Source organism: Callorhinus ursinus, unplaced genomic scaffold, assembly GCF_003265705.2.
Source record: "Callorhinus ursinus isolate GAN/ISIS: 27379988/994484 unplaced genomic scaffold, GSC_fseal_2.0 scaffold11, whole genome shotgun sequence".
In the NCBI taxonomy this organism is placed as follows: Eukaryota; Metazoa; Chordata; class Mammalia; order Carnivora; family Otariidae; genus Callorhinus; species Callorhinus ursinus.
Window position 1 is genome coordinate 35,926,751 of NW_027397073.1, and position 22,227 is coordinate 35,948,977.

The following is a 22,227-nucleotide window of genomic DNA, read 5'->3' on the forward strand; positions in this document are numbered from 1 at the left end:
GCCATCTAGGTCACATGGTCACCCACCCTGGGGGCCTGAGGGGAAACGAGACTCAGAACCAAAGCCCCAACTACTGAGAAGCAGCCCACTGAGAATGGAAGGTGACTGTGTTCAATCGTGGCACTTTGGACTCAGGCTGGAAAACACACAGCAATTCCACTCCTCTGCACACGCCCCAGAGAAATTCACATGAAACCACAAGAACGTGCACATTCACATTGTTTCCAATTCCAAAAACACCAGACACAACCTAGGTGTGGACCAACTTGCCAACCGGAAGCACCATCAATGCACTGGAATACTATCAAGTAGTGAAAACGGACAGACACAGGCCACATTAGAAGTCACATAGATCTCACATGGCTCTAGTCACTCCTTTTACCAAGAACTCACAAGGACAAGACTCTGGGCCCGGGTGCTGTTCTAGGCAGTGGGGACACGTGATTGAATAAAATGGATGAAGCCCCTGCCCCACGGGGGGGGACAGAGAAAAGAAACCACCCCAAGTAACACACGCAATAGGACACACTAGGCTGTGCCCTATAGAGAAGCATGAAGCCAGAAAGAGCAAGTTTGGGAGGAGGTATTATCTTACACAGTGACCAGGAACAGCCAAATTGTGCATTGCTAATGTTTCTGACCTTAGGCTGAGCAAGGGGGCACACCTGGGTCCATCTGTAATTATTCTTTATATCTCTTTCTAAGTCTGATATAGTTCAAAATAATTTCAATTACAACCATGAGTGAGAAGGGAAGCAATGAACAGATGAGAATATAGGTAGTCTTCTACCTTAAATATAGCCCATCCTTATGATCCCAAATCACCTGTCCTCCCTACACACCCCCACCTCCCTGCACAGATAGCCTAATGCTCACCTGGGGTGGGGGGAGCCATGCCCCGGCAGAGGCATCCCTGAGCCTCTACAACTTTGGTGGGTACAGAAAAAGACATTGCAAGGCATAGGTCCTGTCTTTCACCCCCCACATGCCCAAACCTCCCACACAGGGAGGCTGGTGTCTCTCAAGAAGCAGAGGCTCTCAAGGTCAAGAGCGACGCCCCTGGAATCCAACCCTTGCAGCACCTTCTGCTTCAGAGCCTTTCCAGGAACCTTGTTAGAGATGTGACTTCCAGTGTGGGACAATGGGCTTCCACTCCAAAGTGCCCGGGCTTTTCAGCCTTTAGGACGCCTTAGCCTTTTTACATCTTTAAAATACAAGTGATATGAAAATATTCCCCTCAACATCTTTTTGGTTTCTCATTGAAAAGAAAAATCAGAAAGCAAGATGCACTTATTCAGTGAAGGCTCTCTCCCCCTCTGGCAATATAAAGTGGCTAAAGTAGACCACTCCCGCATCTTAATCATCGGTATATTAGGAAAAGATATGGCCACTGCCTCACTGTATAATGCTAGCAGTCAGCAGACAAAATCACATGTCAAAGTCCATCACTCTGATAAAGGAATTTGAACTTTTAAACCCATCTGTCCTTGAATGCTGCCACATTTCCAGAACCACCACTGGAACTTCCCATCAAAAGAATATTCAGAGCTGGAGTGTCCTGGGGGCTCAGTCATTAGGCGTCTGCCTTCAGCTCAGGTCATGATCCCAGGGTCCTGGGATCGAGCCCCGCATCGGGCTCCCTGCTCGGCGGGAAGCCTGCTTCTCCCTCTCCCGCTCCCCCTGCTTGTGTTCCTGCTCTCTCTCTCTCTCTCTCTGTGTCTCTGTCAAATAAATAAATAAAATCTTAAAAAATAAAAAAAAAAGGATATTCAGAGCTAACAGCAGAGTGTTTAGCTATATCTAGGGAAGCAACATCCAAAGCCAGCCTCTGTATCACCAACAGCCATGCCGACTTCTAAAACTGAGAGTGAGAAATCTGCTTCCAGACCCCCTCTTTACAGCAAATGATGGTGACATATGCTCGGGGTCAACCCCCCCACACACACACCTCACCCCAGAGCCAGATTTGATGTGTAGCATTCTGTCCAGCTGACACCAATCCATGAGCAGGGTTCAGAGCATGAGAGAAGCAAGGTGAATGGGGATGTAGCACAACACATTGGCGCAGAAACACGTGTGGGAACATGTGCACATCCAGCCTCCCCAAAGGGCAGAAGGTGGGCAATGAAGTCAGCTTTTGCAGGGCCCTAAAGACCTTCAAGACATAATCTTCTAGAAAAGCCATGTTCCCTCATTAATACTATACAAAGTCTAGTTAATAAAGGAAGCTAATGGCATACAGCTGTGCATGTGGTACTGGCTTCGCATCAACACCAAGCAAATGAGCTCACCCAGCACCCAGAGGACCACCAGGGTGAACTTCCTACACTACCTGAGGCTAAAAGGGAAAGCCAGAGACAGACCGGGGACGCCAGCTCAGATACCCAGGCTAGAAAGCTGGTTGCCTCGAGGAGGAGGGACCAGGACATTCTGCAGTTGCCCTCTGCATCTCTCAGCACTGTGCCCTACGTAAAGGAAAAAAAAAACAAGTGAGCTCCAAAAGGAGGACTTACTTCTGAGAAACACAGGGCTCCAATCAAGAATGTAGAGCACTCTGCTCCCAGTAAACCATCCCAAAAACCCAGAGTGGGGCTCATCATTCCAGATTGCCATTAGTATCTAATACAGCAGCCTAAATGGGCCAAGCCAAGAATGCCAAGGTTCCATCTAACTGTCCACATGTGCACAGACATGGTTTTGGCTAGGGCCACATTCATCTCTTTTTTTTTTTTTTTTTTTAAGATTTCATTTGAGAGAGAGAGTGCATGCACGAGCACACAGAGAGTGCATGCACGAGCACAGAGAGAGAGCGCATGCACGAGCACACAGAGAGAGCGCGCATGCACGAGCACACAGAGAGAGAGTGCATGCACGAGCACACATGGGAGCTGGGGGAGGAGCAGAGGGAGAGGGACAAGTGGACTCACGCTGAGCCTGGAGCCCAATCCCACAGCCCCAGGATCACAACCCAAGCCGAAATCAAGAGCTGGATGCTCAACCGAGGGAGCCCCCCAGGTGCCCCAACAACATTCATCTTGTGTGTGTCTTTCTGTTTTCCTAACTTTTGATTCTAGGACTCTCTGCCTTACCCTTGTTGCAGATTTGCTCTCCCCCAACATCATCTGGTCAATAGCCTTCCTTTGATGAAGGGCCTCGCAGACACCAGGCACTGCATGAGGTGCCTATTCGGAGTGCGACAGGGGTACGAGTAAGGAAGAGGGTCTGCTTCTTAAGGAGGACCCTGCCTAAGGTGGGCAAAGACAAGGGGACAAATGGTTACAAATATCCTATGAGGTAGAAAGGCCACACCTGCAGACAGCTTTAGGAAGGGCTCCCCAGAAGGCATCACAGAAGGCGGTCATGGAAAAGGTGTCAGTGGGTAAAAAGGAAGGCTGCAGTAAGCCAAGGAGGAGGAGGAGGCAGAAAGAAGGGTTATCATGCACAAAGAAAAGAGGTCAAAGGCCCAGTAGATTCAGATACTTCCAGAAGTCCAGTCCACATACGCCCCTTCACAGAGCCAGTGTGGAGTCTATCTTCCCCACTTGGTGATATAAATATTTTCTCCCTTTCATGGCCATATGCCAGAAAAATGAACATGCCCTAAAGGTGCTCGTGTGGCAACTTTCAGGAGACCCCCCCAGCACTCACGTGACAGAAGACCCAGATGCTGACACAGACAGTGGGCTTGCCCACCCCTCCCTATCAGCTGCGTGGGGAAAAAGGGCCCCAAACCATTTCCCCCGGTAGTGCCCTGCCAACACGAAGAATGACGAGGGAAGCACTAGTCAATTTACTCAAGGAGTCCATTGGGTTACAAGACAGGTTGCACTGTTACCATCTCTCAAGAGTTGGCAGATTGCGCGTTCAGTACCTTTTAAATAAATCCCTTTTTAGGAGCAATTATATTTATTTCTTAGTGCCAGTCAGAAAACCTAATTTAGACCAGATGACTCAGACGATGATACACCTCTCGCCTTCAGCTTGAGGACTGTAACAGCAACCACCTGCTCACATGCTGGTCAGGCACAGCTCCCCATGGGAATAGATGGAAAGACCTTAGGCCGGAAAATGCTCCCAGAGAACCCTCCATCAGGTACTGGAAGAGCAGCCAGTCAGCTCTTATTCCCTTCCCCAGAGCCACAGAATCCAGATGCAGCCTCCACAAAATACCTGCTTGTCCAAGCAGATGGGGAAATGACTATGCCACTTCATATGTCTGGAAGGTTACTACCATCTTCACTATAATTTACAAAATTGTTAGCCATTCTTGGTTGCAAGCACCTTTCTCATTAGGACTGGAACTGATACAACAGGGATTTTGTAATCCACATGGTGTTCAGAAACAAAACCATTTACTTATATATATATTTTCAAGCCCGATAATGCCGAAAAGCCTTTGTGTTATGTTTTGTGTATATGTAAATAGTTAATTCAAGTACATTTCATGTTTTATGAAATTTTCATGAAACCTGATACATTAAGCTGATTCTGTAAAAAAAAAAATGAAAAGCTGAATTATGAAAAGCAAACATCTTGAACAACTGAGCAAGAAGAAGGAAAAACGGTAGGAAAAACGGTTTCCTATGTCTTTGAAATGGATCGTATAGAACTGAACTACTTACAATTTATCAACCACCTTTGGAAACATAATGCTGATGCAAGCAAAGTTGGGGAAAGAGAACATGATGATTTCAGGATTTTCATCCAAAACCTAACTTAATACAGTGTTTTTTTGTATGTCCATCCTTACTCGGTGGCTCCTATCCTAAGGCCACTGCCAAGTTCCTTGTGGTGAGGGGCCTCAGCTGGAGCCCTCCCCCCACCACTGTAGTTCCCTTGCACAGGACACGTGCCGGATGTGTGAACACGTGAAGGAGCAAATGGTGTAGATACAAGGAAAGATGAGCCAAAACCATCTTTGGAGAGGAGCAAGACTTGCCCCAGGGCCCTTGTGCCCCAGTTACCCATGTCAGACTTCACCAGCAAGCTCACTCCCAGATGACCCAAGTGATTGCTTAGGAACTTTCCTTTTTTTCTCCTGAAACGCAGCCCAATCTTAATAAGACCATCATGTTTTCTCATGACACTGGCATACCAGAAATACTGAATTTTCTTCTGAATCACCTTCTTTAGTGACTCATTTGTGTACAGCAAAGAGCCCTTTACTTGAATGGGTATGGACATCACCAAAATTGAGAGACCCAAAGGAATGACCACCACCCAGTGAGGGGTCAGAGCAGACCGCAGGAGAGGATCACACATAAGCAGCAGCCGGGGCACGGAGGGGAATTCAACTTGAATGGGTAGCATGTGTTTGCCTAAAAAGTCAAGGTAGAAAATAAGACGTCAGTGACCTCATGAAACCTTTCCCTAACTCCCCACCAGACACCTCTGTCTCTTGTGTGTTGACACGGTATTTTGTACCAATTTTAGCATGTCCAGATGGCTTTGCATTGTGATTCTTTGTATGTGACCAAATTTGTTTTCTGCTGCTGTAGAACAAACCACCACAAACTTAGCAGCTTAAAACAACACGTATTATCTCACAATTTCCATGGGGCAGGAATCCAAGCCCAGCTTAGCTGGGTCCTCTGCTCAGGGTCTCACAAGGCTGCAATCGAGGTGTCAGCCGGGACTGCGGTCCCATCTGAGGCTTGGGGTCCCCTTCCAAGCTTATGTGGTTGTTGGCAGCATTCATTTCCTTGCAGCTGGAGAACTCATGGCAACACGCTTCTTCAAGATCAGCAGAAGGGAGAGTTCTCTGACTTCTAGACTCTCTTTCAGGGTTCACCTGTTTAGGCTTATCCCACCCAGGATAATCTCCCTTTAAATGGATGCAAACTCAACTCATTTGGGACTTTAATTACGTCTGCAAAATCCTTTCACCTTTGCCATGTAATGTAACCTAATCACGGTTCTGTGATATTCACACATGCATCATAATCACACGGGCCATCTTAGAATTCTGCCTATCATAGTGTGCACGTCCCTTCCACTACTAAATTCTCACCTTGCTCTCCTTAATGCCTTATTCATGGACTTAAGAGCACAACTTGTAACTTCAGTTTGTATTGTTCTCTGGTACCTGATACTCAGACCCCAAAGTGACTGACTCATAACGTAATCAAGTCACATGAATGAATGAATGAACCAGATGGCCCATCTTTATTTATTGAGGCCTCTAACCATAGAAAAATTGGGACCACCAACTGACAAAAAGCAATGGAATCTAAAATTTGGGAGAGGTCAATCTTTGTGCCACCCTCCAATTAAGACCTGAGGAGCTGGAAAAGACAGGAAGAAAATGAGGGAAAAGGTGTAGGGTAGGAAAATGCACACGGGGAGAGAAACTATTTAGACCACATTGGTAGTGTGAGTAGATACTAAGGAAAGTCAGGAAGGCAGCAAGAGTTTGCCCAGCCTGTGGGCACTCTCCTCATGGCCACCAACCTGCTTCTCCAGCCCTACCTTGCTTTGACCCATGCATCCAACCTCATAGTGCTTCTATAAGCCCTCCTGGCCCCTGGTCCTCAAGCTCTAGAGGAGCAGCAAACCCACCATTGTCTCCTATGCTCCTGACCTTGCCATGTACCTATGAATTCCTAGGTATAAACCAATATTCAGCTGTGGTAGTCCTCTGAAATTCTGTAGATTAACATGAACATTAGCCCCTTAATGACTATGGGCAGTTGATCTTCCTCTGCAGTGACTTGGCTGGGCTCTGTGTCATGCAACCAGGTGGCCTTCTTTGAAGCTGAACCAGGACAATATAAGCTCGGTGATAAGCTGGGGAATCTTACAGCAACTAACACAGAGCACATAGAAGAAGAGCCAAGAAGCTCTGCTTTCATCCCCCATTGGCTTTCTGTATTTTACTGAGAATCACAGAATCTTAGAGCTGGAAGGGATCTTAGAAGTCATCCAGCTTCACCATTCCCCAAGCCTTATAACCCTAACAGGTCATCTGCTCTCTTTTGGAGCATTCCCAATGCAAAATAGTATGTTCTGTGGTTAGAAAATTGCCACCCACCTGTCTGAGATCAACTCAACATTCTGAAAATCCCCAGTATTCCCCAGAATAAACAAATACCATATATAGTATTCCTGCTCATTCCCCACCTCTCAGGCTGTTGACAGACTTCACTAATCAGTTGTGGCACTCTTTTCTGCTGATGCTGGATGTGGCTTCAGAATCCTCAACAGAATGCTCCAGAAAGTCACCACTGATCAGTTTATGTTGGCAAGGGAAATAAACTAATTTTCCAACTCTGTTCTTGGAGTTTGTCTTCAGTCAAAAACCACTTTCTTGTAACTCCTACTCATTGCTCCCAAACTGCCTTTAAAAGCAACAGTTTTGTCCCTTCCTCCAAAAACAACCCCTTACTTATCTAACTACATCTAAAACTTATCCCCCACTTAAACCCCTGCTGGCTCGAGCCCAGCTCCAAGGAAGGGTTACCTGGAAGGAAAAGGGAGGGAGCTCTAACTGTGGGGCGATCAGGGTGCCCCATGTACTATTTCAGGGAACACTGGAGCCAAAAAGGCACTGGGGGTAGAGATGATGGTGTGCCTGCAGGAAGTGGCTCCAGAAATGAGTCAGGGCAAACTAGCATAGGAATGGCTTTGGGGGAATCCGATTTTAAGGAGCTGGAGAAAGGAGAGGCAAGGCACAGGAATCAGGAGATTAATGTGGTTGAGATCACGAGAATATCAAAAACCAAAGCAAATGAAAACCCTCCAAATCACACTTCATCATTTACCATAATACTACTGTCTCACCGCTTCACATCTTCAGATCCTGTGTGCACAGTTCTCGATATAAAGCATAGGCTACCTATAATCACTCATAAAATACTAAGACCAATACAGAGCTCCCCCTTCCACTGATTCATTTTTTTCATCAAGTATCTGTTGAATATCTAACAAGGCATCAAGCAGCAGGCTAGAGCAGGGGCCACAAAGGCTATGACGACATTATTTCTGCCGCCAAGGAACTCATGGTATATCTGGTTCAGAGGCATGTAACTAATTCCCTGAGATACAAAACAGGTTATACAATAAAATCCACTTTGCATGTATTTTATCTGTAGAAATCATGGCATATTTAAAATCAAAATATACACCACCTTGACCTACTGAACCAGCAAAATTATCAAAAGGAAAATTTAGTAACTTGACATTCTTTTTAAGTACTACAAACAAATCGAACTCATGCTATAGTGCTTCAGGAACAAGAGATCTGCTGGGCTAAAGCTTCAAGAGTAGCAGAATGGAGCTCTCTCGAAGCCTTAGCACAAACTGGCAGCTTCCTTGGGAGTCATGAGCTCTCTTCCCCGCAGACATTCTATCATTCATGTATCCCCTCCTCCAGCCAATTTTTGCTGAACTCCTAAAATATGCCTGGCATCAAGGATGGAAACAGACACACAGGCAGCCAAGTATCATTCACAGAAGTAGCCTAGGGTCTCTGGGCCACAGCGCATGCTCAACAAATATTATCAGTGAGGTAAACGTCAGGACCAAAATCTCGGGGACAAAGAAAGTTCCCCGCAGAACATTGTACGTAAGCCCCATCCTGAGTTGGAGCAGAAAGCAAGGGATAAAGTGTGAAGCGAGTGAGGAAGGGCCTCCCAGGCAGATGCCCAGGTCAGAGAGAGCACTGAAATGGACTGGACAGATATACCCAGCAGGATCAAGGGGGGAGTTACCCACACAAAAGAGCGAGGGCTTCATCCTGAGGATAAGAGGAGGCTCTGAAGGATCTACACCAAGGACTGAGGAGACCAGATCAGCAGGGCAGAAGGTCAACCCAGGCAACAGGGTACAAGCTGGACCAAGGAGAGGCAAGAGGGAAAGCAGAGAGACTAGTCAGGAGGCTGGTGTAGCAGATCAGGAAGAAGCAAATGATGATCTGAAGTCAGATCATTACCAGAACTGGGAATGAAAAAGATGAAGGCACCTGAAAGGGAGTGAGGGGCAGAGAAGTCCAGATTTGGGGATTGAGGATCACAGAGAGAGAGAGGCAGTGGTCCTGAATATGATGGAGGTCTGCTCTTCACTGACAGGATGAATGGAGCTGTGGGTCTATTGACTGCAGTGTGAAGATGGGTTGGATTTGGACAAGGTACACTCGGGACACCCAGGACGTGACTGGCTCTGCAGGTCTGGGGCACTGCAGAGTGACCTGGGCTGGGGACCTTGTGCGCCAGGATGGTAGGAGAAAGAGCAGCAGCCTGCTGGGAGGCTGGCCAATCTGCCAAGAGCTCTCAAAACTCCAAAATGCAGCCACCGATGGACACAGCGAGTAACGTCTCCCCAGTAAACTCCAGGCAAGAAGATAATTTTAATCCATGTTTGGGGCTAGGTTTATAATTTGCCAAAGACATTCTGTGCTATTAAAAGCATGCATTTGTAAGAAGTCCTAAGAAAGAAGATCACATGTAAGATAAAGTTACAGCCAAGGAAATAACCATTATGATTAAAGGTAGCCCTGGCCTGCAGTTCCTCGGGAAAAGTCTTCTGAGCAAGGAGAAGTCTTCTGAGCACGGGGTGAGGAGGCACATCTTCCATATGAACACAGCAGAAAACTTCCTCACGAACACAAGCAGTGAGATTTGGTCATGGAAAATTCCACACATGGGAATGGCCAAGTAACTCCGCTTCTCTTTCTTCTATCTCATCTCAGATAAAATGAAGAAGATGGAGGTTTCTGGTGGAGAGGAACATTCTGGAGAATCTCTTTGGCTGACACTCTGACTGATATGGTTTAGATTGAAGGACTCAGGGACATGACAGCACAACATTTCAAGGGGTTTTTTGTTGTGTTTTGTTTGGTCTGCAAACCGGCCTGAACTTCTGGAGGACTATAATTCTATCTAAAGTGCAAGGCAAATTTTAAAGAAGCATCTGATCCATCTGGGAATTAGTTAAGATTCAATGATGATACTGATATTACGTAAAACCATTCAAGTCTACCATTTCTATAAGCAAAAATGGTCACCTGATTTGGCCTCATGATGCTCCGGGTTAGAAATAATGTTTCCCAGGCAGACCTGGTTGTCTTCTGCTTTATAAAGACCGCTCTACACAAAGTGTTTCTGTTACTACTTAATGCTTGCTCTATTCAACAGTATTAATAACTGATTTTTACTTTAGGAAAGTTAAAGCTTGAAAGAAAAGCCTTATTAATCCTAAACTCCAAATGCAAAATTACCAGGAAACAAACATTCTCCGATTACAGGGGGGGAAAGCACCTTGGAAGAGGGGTTAGAGGGAAAATCAAAATCCTGTCAAAGGCCAAGTGTCCACGTGGAGTTAGAAACTGAAGGCAAATATCCTACTGGCTGCCAAATGTGGTGAGGGGCTCAGGGTCCCACAGGTCACCTGCCTCACCTGGGGTCTCCCCCAGTCCCTTCCTCTCTCAGCTGAGCACTCAGAGGGAAAACAAAGGGCACTTTGTCCCAACAAAGTTCAGGACCCAGCTCTGGCCTCACCTGACTTCCTCAGTTCCCCCATCCTCCTGACCCACCGCGTTCCTGTCCTGACAGACTGTCCTGTCCAGACCTGACAGGCTGAGGCTATGCCAGGGCACAGGCCACAAGCAAGGAGGATTCAATAACTTAGCACTTCCAGGAAAAAACAAAACCAAAACCCAGCACCACAGCAAGCAGCCTCCAAACCACCCTCCTACCAATCTACTCAGAGGACCAATGAGAAACACCAGTGGAGAAGAGATTCCACAAGCCCCAAGAGGAGGGGGAGCCAACCACATGTCACTGACCCGGAGGTCCATCCGCATACACCAGAGACTGCAGCGGGTCCAAGGCGAGGGCTGCGCCCAGCATCCAATGCCCTCTTTTGGGAAATGCAATGTTGTAGAAGGTCATGGAGAAAAGTTGAGCCAACCCACGGTACCCCATGATCTGGGCAGGATAAGGGAGAGATGTGAACTGCCACAGCATGAGCCCATTTTGGGCCTCTGTGCCCAAACTGGCCGTAGGACAGAGGACAGAAGTGTAGCTCTCAGCTGTTCTCTCGGTTTTTTAAAAAGGGGTGCAGGCCTGATGCAGGGTGGCGGTGGCTGGGTGACAAGAGGGGCCACAGATGGGACACTCAAAGCCCTCTGGGGTGGCACTTCTGCCCCCATACACCACCAGCAGCCACAGGAGGAACTCAACCTTCCTCCCCAAGCAGGACGGGTTACAGTTTTCCTGCCCCCGACCCAATTCCTCAGCAGTGTGGCTGGTTGCACCTGGAGGCCACATCACCAACAGCATGCCAAGGCGGGGAGCAGAAAGGTCAGGCTCAGGTCAGACACAGCCAGGCCCCAGGGATCATGAGACCCCAAGAGCAAAGGTTTCAACACAGGGAAAAATGAAACAAACGAAACATAAGACCACGTCCTGCATCTACAAGGGGCCCACCTACCTTAGCTGGCTGGTGAAGGCCAGAACCCACAGACCAAATCTCCACCAAGCAGGCCACCAGTCTAAGAAAAGATTCAAACACGTAAACACAGAGGGAGAGGAGCTAACTCTCCCTCATCATCTTCATGAAGCAGTTGCTACAAACAAGGAACCGAGGCCCCAGATACAGATTGCTCCCTGTTTGAAGCAAAACACACCCAAGGGCAGGGATGGGGTGAGAAAGACCCTTCTCAGGAGATAACACTCCAAAACCCAATTTGTACAACAAGTAAATAAGAAAAGGCCCCAAGAGAATCTTCTCACTCCATCATGTGGTAAATGTCAGGCCCAATTCAAAAATGAGACCAACAAGAATAAATACAAAAACACCAAGGAGGAATATACATAAAATTCTGTAACTAAGGCAAAGGAAATGGACATCTCACACAAGAGTCAGATGAACACATATAGAAGTTATATTCTTGAAAAGGCTTTGCCCTGAGACACAGAAGTACATGTAACCAATAGTTTTGAATTTTCAAGCACACGTCAATTCTTCCCAAATTAATCGACGGATTTAACATGGTGACAACCAAAATTACAAACCACTTTTTAGAAAGGAGTATTATAATTCATTGGTAGTAATAAGGGTGCCCTAACCACAAGGAGTAACAAAGGTTAGAGAGAACCATCACCCCAGGCCTGGAGCAAATGAAAAGAAAGGAACACAGGTGGGAGCATCAATTCCCTTATCCTTTCTCAGGACAATGATTCAATCCCAAACAAGATACAAATGTCTGTACCTACTAACACAACAAACCTATCCTCCAAACTCTCACCCTAGGTAATAGACAAGTAACCCCCAGAGGGTTATGCTCTAGGATGTGTCTAAGTCTGCTCAGGCTGCTGAAACAAATACCACAGCCTAGGGATGTAAGCAGCAGAAATTTCTCAGTTTCGGAGGCTTTAAGCCCAAGAAGGAAGTATCCACACGGTTGGTTCCTTCTGAGACCTCTCTCCTTGGCTTGTGTATGGCTGCCTTCTCCCTGGGTCTTCATATGGTCTCCCCCTACACAGGTCTATCTTTATCTCCTCTTCTGATAAGGACACCAGTCATACTGGATTAGGGTTCACCCTAATGACCTCATCTTAAGTACCTCTTTAAAGGCCCCATCCTCAAACCCAGCCATATTCTGAGATCCTGTGGGTTAGGACTTCAGCATATGAGTTTGGGGGAAGTACACAATTCAGCCCACAACAGGTAGTTACTGCATCGATATCATTGATTATTATTGATAATAACTGTCATAACTACAATCCAGGCCTTTCTATGAGCCCTTGAAACTTCACAACACTAATAAAGTAGATTCTATCTCCCTGGAAGCTGTCGTTGAAAGCAGTTAAATCATTGTACCAAGGTCTAAGAGATGTCACAAAGCCAGCTTCCAAGGTGATTTTCAAGCCACTCCCAGGCTTAACACAGCTGGACAGCATACTTAAAGGGTGCTTCATTTTTGTAAAAGGCATCTATGAAGTAGGCATGAACATGTGTGGGTAGAAAACCTTTTTTATCTTTAATAGGACTATGGGTGATTTTTATCTTTTTCTTTCCTTTGTATGCCATTTGCTTTCCATACAACAGTGTGCTCACAAACTGCACAATAAAAAATTATAAAAGGCTATTTGTTTTAAGAAAAATATGTACATTACTTGGTTTTACTCCGTTTTCTTTTCTGACACGTCCATCTTAGATTGCCGCCAATCCACTAGGCTTGACACTGACATTCTCATCTCTGGTACACACCTGGACCCCTCCTTTGATTAGTGGACAATAAGGACTTTCAGCAGCGGAGCCCAAGGCATGGGATTTGGGACAGAGATAAAAGCTTTGCTTTTGTCACATTACAAGTGCAACCAATGTAGCAAGTTTCCAACGGCAGTCTTCTTGTCAACATGCTCTGGGCTCAGTCAGCAGCTCTACCTACTCTCAGCCTCCGTTTCCCAAGCTTGGCCATTCAGACTGGAGGATGCCACTATCTGTGTGGTGACACAGTTTCTCTCCCTAGATAATACTCATGTAAGGGCTTGGGCAGGGGAGAAGGCAGAGGGCAATGCTGAGCTCTGCACCTATTGAGAAATGCTGGGGTGCAGTAGAATAAAAACACTTACTCTTTATTCACTTGAGATCCAGGTTCACAAAGTAGCAACGACATCACAACTTATGCCCAGCTGTGACAGAATTAGACTCTTCCACTTTATTTCACTGTACTCCTGTTTCACTGACTGTGATGTCATCAGTCAAACTTCAAACTTACACACCTACAGGGCACAGAGGTGATGGAATAGGTGGAATAACCCAGGAGCAACACAAAAAGGAGTGGTGGAAATGGAGGTAAACAGAGCCCATGTGCCCCATGTCAAGGCAACAGCTTTTTCTAACTCTAGCTAATGATGGCCATGTAGCAATGAGGACCCTGTGTGGGCTTGAGCTCACAGTTTTTCAAAAGCAGCCAGAAATCCATAATTTTACATCCAAATCTCCCAATTTTTAGATGTTCACAGCTATTTAAAAAAAATTTTTAACATACTCTACTGGGCAAACAAAATACCTGCCAGTTCAGTTTACCTTCATGGGCTATCAATGCGTGCCAGCCAACACGATTCCCTACTTGAACCATCCCTGTCACACAGACTTAGCATGAGGAGGGACATCAAGTGAGGAAGAGCTCCATCACTGACACTGGCTTCAATGCCCAGGGGCCGGTGACAGACCCCCACCCAGACACTTGTGCACTTGCGTAATCCACATCAAAGCCTAGCCATGTGGCCGCCATGACTGATCCCTTAAGTCCTGACTGAGCACTCCGAAGAGCTCATCTCAGGAGAGGAAGGTTCCTCCCAGACAGGTCAGGGGCACCCCAGGACCAGTGTAAGGGGATAGAGAGTCAGGCCAGGCTGTTCAGTAGAAAACACAGTAGCCAAGGACCTGAGCTTGGCTCAGGAAGTGAGCAGCTCCCCACTTCTGCTCCCATCCCTACCACCTTGGGGCCAGTTTGGGCCCCTCCCTATACTCCCTGTCTGCAGTCTGAGCCAAACTTCTACCCTCCTCCTTTGTTTTGAAATGCCAAAACACAAACTTCTATGTCTCTCCAGGATGGAGGATTTGGGTTTAAACACCATTTGATCATTCTGTACCACCACCGCCTAAGATCACAAATATCTTTCCATGCCGTCTACAACGTGTCTATTCCTGGTGATGCCGATGCCGACAAAAACTTCCTGGCCAGGAGTCTTGAACCTCATTAAGAGATCTAACATGGAAGGCATTTTTTTTCCCCAGAGTGGAATATAGTTAAGTGATATTTGGCAAGGCATTAAAATTCTCTGGTTCCGGTTTTCCCAAAGAAACCTGAAATCTGGATTTTTTTTTTTTTTTAGGTCAAATGTTCCAATTTTTAAATGTTGACAGGCATTAAACCATTTTTTAAGATGCATTATAGGGACAAATAAAATATTTGCAGTTTTCTCCTAAAATGAAAGGGCTTAGCTACAGTAGTTCTAAGACCTTATCCAGCTAGTGATAGTGATGGAGGTGTTTTATGATTAATGGGGACTTTGCTTTAGGTGAAATGATCAAACTGAATTTCTCCCTGTAAAACTAGCCCTTAAGAAGCAGCTTCCCTTGAAGTACAGCCAGAAAAGGCAGCTGGTCTCACTGATTCTACTCATCTCTTTCTCTTTCCCCACCCTCGGCCCCAAGGCAGATCACCTATATATGTTCTCTAAATATATAAGGCGTAGGAGACACAACATGTGAAGTGGCCCGTGCACAGCACCCCCCAGGAAGGCTCACCAGGGCCCGCTGGTTTCACGGTCACATCCCCAGGGCCTGACGGGGCCCACAGTGAAGGCTCAGTATGTGTGCACAAAGTTCCCAGGAGTATACCATTGTAGGTCCTACTTTAATAAGAATAATTGGGAGGTACAAAATTCCACAGGAGACTTATATTAAATACTGGCTATCATGAAAAACTTTAGATCATTAGCTAGAACCATCCAAGAATAATAAGTCAGATAAATATTATTTCTGCATGTTGTGCATTTAGACGACCTCTTCCCAGCAGCCAGCTTACATTTTTGGAGAGCACTTGGCTAACACCATAACTCAAAACCTATCTTTACCTCTCAGCAGATACATCCTCAAAAGCAACAAATTCATGGGCCTTAAAAAAAAAAAAAGGCTGACAGCCGAGCACAAAAATAAAGATAAATTAATCGAGTTCTAAAAGCAGATGTGGAAAGCACTGGGTTCTCCAAATGCTCTTGTTTCCTTTGGACCTGGGGGTCTCACACGTGGTCCCACAGAGCAGAGTTCCTAAGGTAACTTCATGAAGGGCACACTCTCCCCGACAGCAGTTTGACAACCAACGCACTTTACGGGTTGTAATACTGTTTTTCAAATGCCCACTTCTTGATACAGTTCTGAGGCAAGGGGTAGAGGTCGGTCAGCTCTTCTCCAGAAGCTCAAGTGCACACCCCCAGCCACCTGCCATGTCGGGCTTTTACACTCTATGCCATGATACTTCCCCCCTAACCGCCCCACGGCCCACAGAAATTATTCACACCAGCCCATCCTAAGTGTACTTACCCCACCCCACCACCTCCTCCCCATGGAAACCACAACAAAGGTGCTTGCCCTCTCCCTCTGCCTCCTGACTGACCCCCATGCTTCTCCTGAGTGGCCTCTGTGGGGCACACTGTGTTCTCCCCCAATGAACTGTGAGTTATAAAACTATCAAACTCTCTGCAGTTTCTCTCCAGATCTGCATCTGGCCTCGCCATACCTCACCCAAGGTAATAGGGTTGAAATGAGGTTGAACAAAGAGGCAATTCAAAGGCTGTCCTTGATGGCAAAAGTCTGGTGGCTGCCGGCAGCTGACTGCAACCTAAAAAAGCCGACAAGAGAATTCTTCAACGTCAGGAAGGGGTGACTCAACATGCGGGCCAGGAAAAATGATAGTTTCCTTATATAAAAACACAAAAGTCACACCCTGAGAAATCTGTCATTTACATCCCTCAGAAGGTACCTTCCTGGCACGGGCTCTGGTCAGATACATCACAATGTGCTGGGGTTTGCACACAGGGCCCTGCTCATACCAAGGCTTCTGAGATTTAGCAGAGGTAGGGCAGGCATGCAAAGGCACCTCCGCTCCATGGAAAACAGAACATTTCAGAGTAACCTGAATGGGAGCGAGCATTTGCTCATTCTCCAGGTAATGCAGTGAGGCTCTGGCCTTCAGTAAACGAACACGAATAGAAAGTAAAGATCTGAAGGCAAGGCCCTGGTAGTGGCAATGAAAACGCAGAGCCCCCTCCTGTGTAAGGAAGGGGTGTCTGCAGCAAGGGTCTTTTGTCAGCAGTGTTTTCCACACAGAGAAGCAGCAGATGGTCGAAAGGACTCTCCCCTGGTTGTGCTTGGGCATTCTGAGTCACAAACACTTGGTAACGGACTTTGGCACCTTCCTGATACTGCCAACTGCCAATCAATAAACCACTGCCAAAAAAATAAAATAATAAAATAAAATAAAATAAAACAAAATAAAATAAAATAACCATCGCCCGTTTAATGAGAAGCATTGAGGTAGAGAGCCTCACTGAAGTATTCTATATCGGGACCATCTTTCCGTACCAGGAGGCACAATTTGCACAACTCACCTTTTGGGGCCTTGTGCAGCCACTGAGCTTATTCTGCCCCAGCACAATTCCCTCCGTGGCAGGGAGGCCCTCCCTCCCTCCTACTGGGCCACCACAGGGCTGCTCACTAAAAAGAGCTTTCGTAGCAGGGCTGAGTTCTTTCCTCCTAACTCCACCTATGTGGCAGGAACTGGTAACCGCATTCATCAGCCCTAAAGCCATGCCTTTCTCTTCTGATGCCTCCCCTTAGAGTCCAGGAAGCCAAAGTGTCCACGGGCCTCCCTTACAGCTACAGGTGGCCTGGTTCCAACCTATGAGAAAGGTCTGCAAGGGGCTTCTGACAAAAATGTGGCCTTCCTGAGGCACCTGGGTGGCTCAGTTGGTTGAGCAGCTGGCTCTCAATTTCAGTTCAGGTCACGATCTTGGGGTCCTAGGATTGAGCCGTGCATTGGGGTCCACACTCAGCGGGGCGTATGCTTGAGATTCTTTCTCTCCCTCCCTCTGCCCCTCCCCTTGTGCTCCACCCCCTTTCATAAATAAATCTTAAAAAAAAAATGTGACCTTCCTGATAAGGGCTGATCCCAGCTAACAGAGCCAGCCCCCTTCAACCCAAGCTTGGCTATAGATCAATGTAGATGCTTACCCTGGTGTTACACTATAAAAACACATATATACGCTCCTAGATAAGGGTCAGAAGAAGAAAGATAAACATGTAGATGGTTATAATATTAGTTCTATATAGAAGTGTGTATATATACTTTAAACATAACAACAAAAACAAAACAAAACCATACCGTGTGGATCCACTATTCAGAATTAGGTAATTTTAGGTTTCTCTCCTTCCAGGTGGTTCGACTTATAAACATCCATAAGCCAGGGAGAAAATAAACTAGAGGAATTTCCCTCACCCTTATCTCTGTACCTTCCCGTTCTAGGTGTTGGACTCGTGTGAAAGGAAAGCTAAGGATGAGAATCTCTTCAGTCACAAAGACAGCCACACTGGGAGGCAATAGCAGGACAAAGTGTATGGTTCATCTGTCTACACACCCTGTAGAAGCTTCCATGTTTTAATTACAGTGGTGATAGAACTCATCAAATTTATCTTTAAGCCATCTCTACTGACAACTTGTAATGAGGATCTATACACGCCCAGGAAAAGATGGGAGGTGGGCAAAAGGAGACACCCCCCAGCCTCCTAAACACGGTGAAGCAGAACCAGGAGGCTGAGGAATGCTCTCTCATGCACACATTTGGCATTTATCAAGAACAGAAATGGTTAGCATGGACTCAAAATGTGTCCTTAAAATTTTTTTTCTCCATGAACCCTAGGTTTTCTCTCTTGCTCTTTGCTGCCGTGGCTCCCCAGGGGCAGGGTCCAAGAGGGAAGGCCTCGGTTGGCTGTGCTGGGTAACAACACAACAGGAGGCTCCTTCTCAGGGTAAAGCACGACAGGAACACACTCTGCCTGTCTTATTCAAGTCTAACCACAGACGTTTGATAGTAAATCACGTTTCACATACTCATCCTTCACCCAAAGGAAAAGGAAAAGCACTCTTTTTCCCCTTCTGTGAACGAGGAAGATGGAGCTGTGGGGTTGCAGGTAAACATGGAGATGAGGCAACAAAACCCAGATGAGACGTGTGCTGCGGGGGTCTGTGCACAGCCCCCGCTTGACCATGCCCTAGAGAAAAGGACTGTATTAGACAACTGCTCCATGTCTTTGAGCCTCAAATCCTTCAGTTGCAAAATGAAGATTGAACTACATTTAAACTCTCTTTTTGTAAGTCAAAACTTGATAGCAGTGATTTCTTAGAGTCCAACCTACTAATTCCTGCTCTCCCTTGTCACATTTTTATGGGATCAAATAAAATTATTTATATGAAGATAGACAAAATTACTATAACCAAAGAGCACCAACTTTATGAACTGGAACAATGATCACTGCTTCAAACTCAACACGTGCCTCACTTTATAAAAAAGAAAGGGAGGGAGGGAAGTTATACCAATAGCTTTCAGAATTATTCTTTAAAGTGCAAGTTCTGGACCCACCCCAAACTTACCGAGTCAGAAACACGAGGACTCAGTGAGGAATGTGAGCTTCTGACAAGCGCTCCCAGTAACAACCCAAGTTGGAAGAAAAAATTTTTCCCCACAAAATAAATTGGCCTCTTTGGTTTTGGGTGACTTCCTGCTGAAATGCAGGCCCACTTAGTGCAGTCTTTTCCTTACCAAATGAAAGAGATTGTCAAGAACTTAATGTGAAGTAGGTTTTTTTCTTCTTAACAACCAGGAAGAGAGGTGAGATAAAAACCAGTCAAGTTAGCTCAGTCACTAATTAGTTACTAGGAAGTGATAAAATCTGATGTAAGTGTCATCTTTTGCCATAGAGTGTCTTTATCACCTTATTCCATAATCCAAGTCTTTTTTGAAAGCTTTTGGTATGGACTCTGAACTCTGGGAAACAAACTGAGGGTTACAGAAGGAAGGGGTGGGGAGATGGGGTGACCGGGTGATGGGCACGTGTGGTGGTGAGCACTGGGTATTACACGCAACTAATGAATCATTGAACACTACATCAAAAACTAATGATGTACTATATGTTGGCTAATCGAACATAAAAAAAAATGTTAAAAAAATAAAAATAAAATAAAAGCTCTCAGTATCGAAGTTCCTGGAGACAATACCAGGCCCCCCTTGCAGCAGGAATGTCATAACTTACCCCTCAGAATGTAGTTCTGATAGTTCTGATCCGCCTCAGCTCCCACCTTGATCAAACATGTCAGACCTTCAGCCACCACAAATTCGTGCACCAAATCTTTGTCATCCTGGCAGGAAAGGAGGGAGAAAAAAAAAGACTTCAAATACTGTCCCAGTCCCTCCTCCATCCATGCTGTTAAAACTACAGACGAGCCTTTGAAGCCAGACTGACCTCTAAAGATTGTTCTGCTCTATTCAAATGAGGCATCTACAACTGTTGCCAGAGGAATTTTACAACCAGTCTCCACAGTGCTAGTTGCCAGAGACCAATTATTGCCTTCTGGGCAATCTAATAAAGATAAAGCAAATGAATCCCCTGTCAGGAATATTTATAGTGTTCTGTTTTTCATTCTTCAAAAATCACCAAGCTCTGCTCCCCCACAGGTCCCTAGGGACTGACCACATGAAGCTTGCTGGGTTTCAGCAACAGGAAATGTTCGATTGCAGTACAGAACATCAAGCAGAGGATTCAAAGCCACTCGTTTGTTCCAAAAGACAGTCCTTAAGGTCGGTGGTTACAAGGGTCTGCAAATGGTATCTAAGTGAGGAAGCAGAGCACACAACCAGCCATGCGTCAGGGGCAGCCACATGACCCCACAAAGGGGCCACTCCAGCAGGCCGGCAGACTCAGGTCCCAGAAGGCAGGATGTGAAAGGAATCTCAGGGACCATCTAATTTGGTGGTTCTCAAAGAGGGGTGTCCAGACTCACAGGTGGCATGAGCATCGCCTGGGCACTTGTTAGAAATACAAATACCCCAACTGACTACCTAGAACACTCTACGGTGAGGGTCAGCGTTGTGCACTTAACACATCCTCCAGGTGACTTGGAGGTGCTCAGATGATGCTCACCCCTGACTCCTTCACATTAGGATTATCTGGGGAGCTTTAAAAAGGAGTAGTAGGAAGCAGGACCCTACCCAGATGGATTAATCAGAATTATTAGGGGTGGGCCCTAGCTCTGTTATTAAATTCCCCAGGAAATCCTAAAGGGCAGCCAGTTCAAGGACCATTGACATAAGCCTACCTTCTCTTTACAGATAAAGATGCAAAACTTTGGCCGAGATCACCTATGTCCAGCCAGCCCCATAATTTTCTGTAGTACCAAGGTCTACAGAGCTCTATGAGAGGGATTTTTCCACTACTATTCCAGATTTCCTCAATTGGACAGTGCCTGGTCTCAAATGCAGCTAGCCTAAGACTAGAACATTCATATTCAATTATAACAACAGAGCCAAAATTAAAAAAAAAAAAACCTCAGTGATATAAATAGTAGAAAGCTTAATGGAATAATGAAGGGTTTTTATTATAGGAATGGTCAGCAACCATAGTTTATCTCTAAAAAAGAAAAAAATAATTTAGACAAACGGACATAATTCTCCTGTCCCTCTGTGAAATCAGCCCCTCATTTTGATTTTATGGCATTTTCCAATTATATGGATGGAGGACTTGAGCTAAATGTGGGCAGGCCAGGCGAAGGCTCCCTTTGAACCCAGAAAACACTCTCAACGTTCAGAGGGCACCGAGGGGAGAGGGGGAGTGATGCTTGTGCCCTGAAGGTAATGAAAGACAGCTGTGTTAACTCAGACTTTAAGATAATCATGGCTTTGGAAGCAAGAGAAAATGGGACAATATCATGAGTTTTTGGAAAATTACTTTACACTCGTATGTATAAAGGAAATAAAAATAATTCTCCCTCCATCCATATCCTTTTCCACCAGCATATGTGAAAAGTGAACATTTAGATGAGCTCATGTCTAGTCAGAAAGTTTTTCCAAGCATGTAACAAATGTTTATTACTTTAACTAAAACTAGATTCACACATGACTTCATGGTGAAAAAGTGAGAACAAGCTCTCAAGAAACCACTCAAGCTAATCACTAATATTAATACAGCAGAGAGCTGGCTGCCTGGCAAAGGTACTCAGAAAAAACACGGACAGGGGAGACAGTGTTTATAAAAATTCAGAACCCTAACTAAAATTTATGTACATATGTAGATAAGCACTTAAGTAATAGACATTTGTGGAAAATAAATTGTGGAGAATGTCCTCCAAATTGGCAATGGCTGAGATTTAACACGTATCCTGAAATACTTAGGCATTAATAAATGATTTTTAAAACTTTGACTTCCCACTAGAATGAAATCAAAATGTTAACACCAACTGATAAGAAATGATCCCTGCACTTCAGAATTTTCTACACTAACCATACTTTAACCTGCATTTTTTTTAAATGCCTATTAGTCAAGGAATATTCAACTCAATGCAAAAGACCAAGCGCTTTGTATTTTACACCCTTTATACTCTAAGTTCCAGAAAGAACCCCTGCATGTAGAAAACACAAGATGATGGAAATGCAGACTGTGGGTGTG

At 45.6% G+C, this 22,227-nt stretch overlaps 1 protein-coding gene across 5 annotated transcripts in view; it reads right to left on the reverse strand.

The window, feature by feature from the left end:
* Positions 1 to 22,227, reverse strand: part of FHOD3 (formin homology 2 domain containing 3) — a 449,329-nt gene that overhangs the window by 227,944 nt on the left and 199,158 nt on the right. For all 5 annotated transcript variants that reach the window (XM_025886682.2, XM_025886681.2, XM_073898306.1 and 2 more), the window contains exon 5: positions 19,819 to 19,924. In XM_025886682.2, the coding sequence (XP_025742467.1) occupies positions 19,819 to 19,924 (106 nt within the window). The remainder of the gene's footprint in view (positions 1 to 19,818; positions 19,925 to 22,227) is intronic.